The 8,703-nt window shown below is 42.9% G+C and overlaps 1 protein-coding gene across 1 annotated transcript; it reads left to right on the top strand.

Moving 5' to 3' along the window:
* Positions 1-2,465: 2,465 nt before the first annotated feature.
* Positions 2,466-8,464, top strand: LOC124675458 (12-oxophytodienoate reductase 7). The gene is made up of 5 exons (XM_047211568.1): positions 2,466-2,750; positions 2,851-2,991; positions 3,766-3,896; positions 7,331-7,513; positions 7,629-8,464. Exons 1-5 carry the CDS (start codon positions 2,674-2,676, stop codon positions 8,267-8,269), a joined length of 1,173 nt encoding a protein of 390 aa, XP_047067524.1. The 5' UTR covers positions 2,466-2,673; the 3' UTR covers positions 8,270-8,464.
* Positions 8,465-8,703: the final 239 nt, after the last annotated feature.

The following is an 8,703-nucleotide window of genomic DNA, read 5'->3' as shown; positions in this document are numbered from 1 at the left end:
TGACATGGTGGAGCTGCTGGCACGAGGAGAGGTCAAACGGAGGACGAGCGTGACGAGGGCTGGCCGTGCTCTGGCGCGCTCCGTGACGTGCTGATGCGCGCGCTGGCGAGCCTGTGCGTCACTGGGTGCGTGCGTGCTGGCTCGTGGAATGCTCCCCTTCGTCGATGGTGAGTACCAGCGTGTCCAGGAGAGTGAGAGGGAGGTCGCTGACAAGGTTGTGCACGGTGGAGTTGACCAGAGAGAGGAGTGGCATGGTGAGGTGGTGTCATGCCACGACATGGCACAAATGGTGATGATCTCATGCATGTACTGGTGTTCTGAGGCTTGGCTTTGGTCCAGAGGATGTAGGAGAGTGTCTTTGATGACCTAGGCATGATGGTTTAGGCAAAAATCAGCTGGGTAATTGCATTTCTCGGGTTGGCAGGTCAGTGCACACCAGGTGCTCGATCAAATGGCCGCAAGAAAAGAATTTTCGAATTTTGCCGAGATTTTTGGTGGAGTTCCTTCTAATAATCATTGGCACACATTGGTGGTGGTGGTATGCAAAATGGAGTTGGCTTGTGATATTTCAAAAAGGGCACCATCTTGAATCTGCTTGAAAGTTGCTTCTTTGCTAGAGCATAACTTTGAATCTAGAAAGAGTTTGCAGGGATGGTCTTGACCAAAGTTGTTCACCTTGATGGGGTCTTGGATGAGGTGCAAAGATTTGGGAGGTTTTAGTTTAGAAAACTCTTCCAGGGGCTCAAAGTGGGCATCATGAGATAAGTGGCAGATTTGACCATTATTTCATGTGAGTGAGTTTTGAATTCCAATTTGATTTGATTTGATTCCAAAGGTGTTATTAAGTGTTTAGAAACATTATTCAACCATTGGCACGAGTCAAATTGGCCTAGGTTAAGTATTTTCAAAAATGGCCATAAGCCATATGTGAGGTGGTGTGCATTTTCTTATTTTCTTCTTTTCTTTTTCTTTGCTTCTCTTTGTGATCCCAAAGGATCAAACTCTAGGGTTTTAGCATTATGCATAAGAACACAAACACTCCCCATGGCAAAGTCACACAATAATGCACAATTACTATGCATAGCACAATATGCAAATAAAAGTTTTTGTTAGTTCTAAAATTTGAAATTTGGAAACCACCGCTCTCATTGATTTGAAAGTTTGGGATGTTACAGAAATAGGGCCCTGCTCCGACATAAGTCGGGAGATCGCACACTTGCGTCTACGGCCATTAGCGATAGCATGGAAATATGCAGTATTAGCATCCCCTCACAACAGCAATTTATGTCTGCTACGCTGACGCCAGCACTCCTCCTCCACCTTGGCAAGGTGCGCGAGTTGGTCTTCAAGGTGATAACGGAGCTCCTAGCCCTCATAATCAAGACTAGAGGAGTCCGCCCGGTGATCAAGGGCCTGGATCCGAGCAAGGATCCCCTCCTTGAGCTCACGCTCAACCTTACCTAAGTTAGCTCCCCATCGCTTGAGGAACTGAGAGATGCCAGGTGACAGAGACTACCAAGCGTCAATAGGATCCGTGAAGGTGCCACCTGCCTCCTTGAGCAACCGCCACTTGGAAGAGACTAGGTCCACAAACTCTGGTCTTTCGAGCCACCCCTTTTCAAAAAAGAACCACGAGCTCCTCTTCTTTAGCTCCTCCCCAGAAGAGAGAACAAGAGGAGAGTGATCGGAGGCCAGGATGGTATGGGCCGAGAGCGAACACAGGGGGAACAAGGCCTCCCAATCCACCGAGACAAAGACTCGGTCAAGAACACACCGAACAGGGTTAAGCTGCCGGTTTGTCTAGGTGTATCTCAATCCGCCCTACGAATCTCGCGCAGTGCCAGGTCTGCGATGCAGTCGTGAAACCTATGCACTCGCGGCCAGTTGATGTTGTCGTTATTCTTATCCTCTGATCCCCTAATCAGGTTAAAATCGGCCCCACCACCACCGAAAGAGTGTAGGCATGGATCGTCGCTGTGAGCTCCGCCAGGAAGTCAGGCGATTTGTGGTGGTCAGCCGGACCATACACACAGATGAAGGACCAGCGACATCTAGAGTCCAATTGTAGCACATCAGCCTGAATGAAGAAGCATCCCTCCTTCCAGGCCAACACTTCAAAGGTGTCTTCGTTGACCCCCATCAGCATCCTTCGCGAACGCCCCAACGCCGGAGTATGATGCCAAGCGAACTTCCCTGGGGGTCGATTGCCAACAACTCGGAGGGGGTAAACGAGAGTCCTTTGTGTTGTTAATTACAAAGCCAAAACGTTGACTAATGTAAAATAATTTTTTTGGTGTACAGTACTACACTAGTAGTAAGAGGTAGACTAAAAGAGTCGCTGTCCATGCGTCCTCCCGAATGTAGCCGGTGGGCAGATCCAGATCCATCGACACGCAAATCACATGCTAAAATCGAGTATTCTCTAGTCCCGCGCGCGCCTAACCATGGCGGCTGGTCAATCCGGCGCGCGCACGCACACCGTCACCGTGTAATCTCTGGTCCGCGCAACGAGTCCCTCTCTGCCTTCCTCATTTCCGCTGTGTGATTCGCTTTCGAACCCACCACCGTCCCACTCAATTCCCTCCTACAATTGGCTTCTCGCCGAGCTCCCCTTTCCCCTCCCTTCCGCGCCTCGCCCCAGTGTTGCCCCGATCCAGCGCGCTACATCACCAGATGGATCGGCCGGCGCCGGATCAGCGGCCGTCGCTCTTCTCGCCCTACCAGATGCGCCGCTTCAGCCTCGCCCACCGGTGAGCCGCCGCCGCTTCGATCCGCGCTTCCAAATTTGGGTCGTGTCTGGTCTCTATTTTCGCTTACTCGTTCGGCTCTTCCTGGTGTTTCTCCGCGCAGGGTGGTGCTGGCGCCGATGACGAGGTGCAGGGCCATCGGAGGGCTGCCGGGGCCGGCGCTGGCGGAGTACTACGCGCAGCGGTCCACCCCGGGAGGCCTGCTCATCTCCGAGGGAACCGTCGTCTCGCCGGCGGGGCCGGGGTAATCTAGTCACTTCACATCTCTCTCTCTCTCCTCCTCTGCCCTACTATCGTCGATCGGCACATGGTCGATGTTCCTTGCTCCGAGTAGTCTACCAGTTCCCCACTTCAAAATGTTCCGAGTAGTACTACCATCGTTTATCTGGGTCATTGGATTTGTTTACCAGTAGCACTACGTGCGTCGTGTCTGCATTCCTCTCATGAAATGCCTGCAAGATCCGGCAGAGTGATCCTCTAATATGCGGCTGTAGGACAACCTGTCACCCAACCTTTGGTTGGAGTACTAGCTTTGATTTCTATTTTTCTATTAGTGGGTGGTTGTTAAATGACGAGCGCACAACACCTACTCTGCTTATACTTTAAGGAGTAATAAAGCGTTCCATATGTTTGGCGTTAGTCCAATAACTCTGCATACTTTGAATTCTGAATAATTGATTCTCTACTGGTTCCGCATGGCGGACTCCTGGTTGAATTCTGGTTTGGGTTGATCTTTAATTCCGCGTCTTCTCTAATTACCAATAATTTACATACTAGGGTTAGCACTGTTATATCATTTTAAACTCTCTGCCCATGTCCAAGGATGTCTAACTGTGCATTTAAATACTCAAGTAGAGAACGCCAGAACAGGAATGCTCGTGCCTTTTCCTGACCCCATGACTGTTTCAAGGGGAGTTGTCGAGTATGAACAGAGAAATTTGATCTTGACATTTAGCAAGTTCCTGTTAGCTTTCTAGCACCAATTCAGATGCTTAACAAATAAAACATTGTCGAATAGGTTTCCTCATGTCCCTGGAATTTACAATCAAGAGCAGATAGATGCATGGAAAAAGGTGGTGGATGCTGTGCATGCCAAAGGAAGCATATTTTTCTGCCAATTATGGCACGTAGGCAGAGCTTCTCACCAAGGTATGTTCATTATGTGCGTGATGATAACACAGGCTCTGGAATCTGTAACAGGTTTATGAAATGCAAATGTCTTAGCTCTTCTGCATATTTTTTTCTATTTTTTTTTTACTTTTTCTTGAAATTTGGGGCACGATTGATTCACAGTTTACTCTATATAGATCTGCAAACAGCATCTGGGGTAGGCTAGATATGAAACCCAACAGAAATAAAGGGAACCAAAATTGTCAAAACATTCCAACCGTGGTAATAGGTCCCATCCCATTCTTCGGTAAATTCTTTTTTCATTTTCTCATCAGCCTAGAATTGCGTTTCCTTTTTTTTTCCCTTCTCCTTTTGATTTTCGTCACCTGCCTGGTTCTTAGAACCCTCTTTCCGTTTCCTTCTCGGGACACAAGTTATACAAAAGTCAGTCTTCTTCTTGTGCACCTGATTAGACACTGATTGACAAGTTATACGAAAGTCACGCCTCCATACCAGTAACAGAAATAGGTTGTAAGGAACAGGTGCACAACGTGCTGTATCCCGAATACAGCACTTTCAGTAACACAACTTGTTCGAGCTTTTTCCGGAACTGGGGTGGCAGAGTGAAAGAAGCAGATGGCCGGGGGTGAGCTGAAGAAAGGCATGAACCCACCTTCACAGCACAAATGATTACCACTAACGATCCACATAGGTTTGGCGTGAGGTGCTGCTGAGACCCATCATCCCGAGATTGTTTAAGCAATTTCAAGTTGAACAACTGATGGCTCGATAGCTATGATGGGTAAGACAATAGTTAGGCTCTGTTTCAGACGGATTTCCCAATCTTCTTCTATACTGGCACTACAGGATTTGATGATTTACTCGATTTTCTTCCACCTTACCGTTTATCTTAATGCTTAGCAGAAATAGTAGCTAAGTAAGTACGTCTCCTAAAATTCATACCCATAACCGAAAATTCGTGACTTTGACTTACCATATATTGTGAACTAGGTTTAACTCATTCTCTCGCGTCCCTTGGGGAAATAGTGAATTATTTTGGAACTGTAGGTAAACTTTCCTTTGAAAAGGGTAAATTGATGTAACTGTTCTTTTTCTGTAATTTTAGCATACTATCGTTAGGCTAAGCGGGATGACCAAAGGCTTTATGGTCTTTAATCTGGGTATTAACTTGATCTTATGTTTTTTCTCCATGTTCCATCTCTTCACTGAAATATTCAAAAGATGTTCGAATCTCAACGATCTTTAGTCAATGTGCTACGAGAATCATCATATTATAGTGTTGTTTAGTAATAGATGGGTTTGATTTTTCATGTCATACTTGTTGATCAGTGGATATACCATATGTATTAATATTTCACATTACAACGGAGATGATTATTTTCGGATTATTGCAAGATAGATGATGTAATTTGTACTTATCGATTATATAACTAAAATGATAACAGAAGCCATCAAGTTCTTCCACATAGGCTAAATTGTCTCCACAATTAATCCTGCTAGGTCTAGATTGTAGTGATGTAAATGCATCAAATTGTGTAAGTCTGCTTTAGAAACTTACACTAATGCTGTAATACAACCTTCATTAGGTGGATAAGAAATGCCACTATATTTTATGGTGAAATTTAGATAAGAAAGTTAAAGGAAAATAGCAATTTTGTTTTCTTACGAACTCTACTACATCCTTAGATATCAAACTTCTGAAAAAGTTATATTTAGAAAATATTCTTACGTGGATAAAGAAAAGAACTCTACATATGTGCAACCTTTATATTAAAAATTTTGTAGCTAATTTTCAAACAAACTAGATATGGAAAATCATATTATATAGAGAAAGTATACCATATTAAGTTTGAAATTTGAAATAAGAAAAGGTAGCAAATTATTTTCTATGAAATCCACATACAATTCATCAATGATGAAGTTCTCATATTCTCATATACTCCCTCTGTCCCAAAATAAGACTAAAACAACTTGCCAAAATGTCTTATATTGTGGGACTGAGAGAGTAGAAATTAATTGATACTCCATCCGTTCCAAATTAATTGACTCAACTTTGTCTATATACATATGTATTTAGTCGCTTTTTAGTGTGTAGATGCATGTGTATCTAAACAAAGCTAAATCAATTAATTTGGAATGGAGGTAGTAGATCTGAAGTATCCAACTCAACTTTGTATAGTTTTGAAAATTAAATGTTAGACTTGAAAAATCAGGCTTTACTTTATGCATGAAACTCGAACTACAAAATAACAATTTATTATTAATTTGGATTTTGTACAAACATATGATGAAAACTTTAACAGCCAAATGCAAAAAAACTATATTTGTATATATCTAAAATCTTGTTAGGTGGCCGAATAATACTAGTACTACTTTTTGTTAATATAAATATGCAATAATATGAAAGCAGAAAATTCTCTTTTGTATGTATCCATACATATACCACATATAACTATATTTTGGAATATGTATTTGTCAAAGATTGTGGTTAGTTGAGGAAAAAACATAACTACTTTTACATAGGAAAATATATGCAATAAAAATGAAAGACAACCAGTTAATTGTGTTTTGTACAGACACTGTATAGAGTCCATAAATGGCTAAAATTTGGAACAATTATTTTAATCAACAATTTCATGTATCAAATCAAACCAAAACACTAGTGTGGAATAAAAAAAATATAGAAGTTTGACTTCCATTCAAGAGAGCGCAATACAATCCACAAACGATGAATAAAAATACCATGGTTGCAACCGCGGAAGTACATGTTTAGTTGTGCTAAACAAGACTATTTAATTCAGACATCGTTAAGACAATTAGAAGAAAAGTTACTTAATGGAGTGAAGCAGCACAAATGTTGTATCAATTTACCCATTGATGAATACATATTGATGGGCAAGCAATCGAGGATATTAGAGTTAGATGAGCATACGTGGAAGCATTTGAATACATGAAACTACTAACCAAACAATGTAATTGGCATACTGATGCTGTTAATGATGAGGGTGATGGAGGAAGAGGCCACAAGTTTCACACACTGAGGCATTAATATTTAGATTTAATTTTATGTTAAGAACTCAACATTTTTTTAAGCATCAAAATGAGGCGTTTCTTTGTGTCTAAGTAAAATCGTATATCGAGAAAATATAATGCAGGCAAACTTTCTAACATTGACTTTTAATGCATTAAATACTTAGATTGGGAAACTGAAAATAGTATCATTTTATTTGTAACAGATTTATTTCCATATTACTATTGAGCATATTCATATGAAAAATAATGGCCAATACTGTACTGGAGAACCATATCAAAAACTAAAACGACAAGTACATCAATATCTTTGAACTCAAAACAGCTAGTTCTGTTATCAGATTTGAGCATGAATATCATTTATTGACCTAAACATATCATCCTTTGTTCCCAATGCTGACTTATGTTCCTCCATTGACTAGTATACCAGCCAGGCGGTGCTGCTCCAATATCCTCAACTGATAAGCCGATATCATCAAGATGGAAGATACTGATGCCTGATGGTTCATACGGAAAGTATCCCGAGCCAAGGCGCCTTGCAATATCAGAAATACCGGACATAGTTGAGCAATATCGCCAAGCTGCCATAAACGCCATTGCAGCAGGTTAGAGCACGCTTAAATTCACAAACCTTTGCATCTCACCATATAGAATAATTATATGATCGCAAATGCCCTGTATTTATATTATAAGCTGATATGGAGATCAACTTCATTCCAGGTTTCGATGGCATCGAGATCCACGGTGCTCATGGCTACATCATTGATCAATTCCTCAAGGATGGCATCAACGACCGCATGGACAGCTACGGTGGATCACTCCCCAATCGATGTCGGTTTCTACTTGATGTGACCCGGGCCGTCGTATCGTCCATAGGATCGGACCGTGTTGCAGTGAGGGTATCTCCTGCCATTGACCACCTTGATGCCTACGACTCGAACCCCATGCAGCTTGGCATGGCAGTAGTCGAACGGCTTAATGTCCTTCAGCAAGAAGCTGGACAACTTGCTTACCTCCACGTGACGCAGCCCCGGTATGCGGCCTACGGGCAGACGGAGTCAGGCCCGCACGGCAGCGACGAGGAAGAGAGCCGCCTGATGCGCACCCTGCGAGGTGCGTACCAGGGCACATTCATGTGCAGCGGCGGCTATACGAGGGAGCTTGGGTTGGAAGCGGTGGAGAGCGGGGACGCCGACCTGGTGTCGTACGGGCGGCAATTCATATCGAACCCAGACCTAGTTGAGCGCTTCAGGCTGAACGCAGGCCTGAACAAGTATGTGAGGAAAACGTTCTACACCCCTGATCCCGTCGTGGGTTACACAGACTACCCGTTCCTCGGCCAGCCTAAGTCGCGCATGTAGTGTATGTATGCATTGGTGATCAGAATCGGATTGTGCAGTGTACTTGGCGAAATAAAGGAGTATATAATGTCACGGTATTTTCAACGGCTTCTTAGACTACTTATTTGTGCCTACATGTGCCGAATTGAATTTCTGCTACTGATACTGCTACTATCTTGAAGTAAGTACATAAAAGAAAATTATTTTGCTGTTGCATGATGTAGGCTAGTAACATGTTGGATCAAGTTACCTGGGATTTTGTATTTCAACATGAGCGCCGATTTAGCAGTAATCTTAATTTGTAATGCCTGAGTTCTCAACGTATTTTGCTTGTTTTTATTTTTTTATTTTGTTGCAAAGTTGAACCTAAACTTCGTCAGAATAATGAGCTATGTGGCAGAGAGAGAGGTTATCTCTTCTGTTATGTCAAAAACAAGAAAGTTGTGGGGAGGAAT

The sequence above is a fragment of the Lolium rigidum genome, chromosome 1 (genome assembly GCF_022539505.1).
Source record: "Lolium rigidum isolate FL_2022 chromosome 1, APGP_CSIRO_Lrig_0.1, whole genome shotgun sequence".
Lineage (NCBI taxonomy): Eukaryota > Viridiplantae > Streptophyta > Magnoliopsida > Poales > Poaceae > Lolium > Lolium rigidum.
The sequence above is the reverse complement of the archived record's forward strand: the minus strand, read 5'-3'. Positions and strand labels throughout refer to the sequence as shown.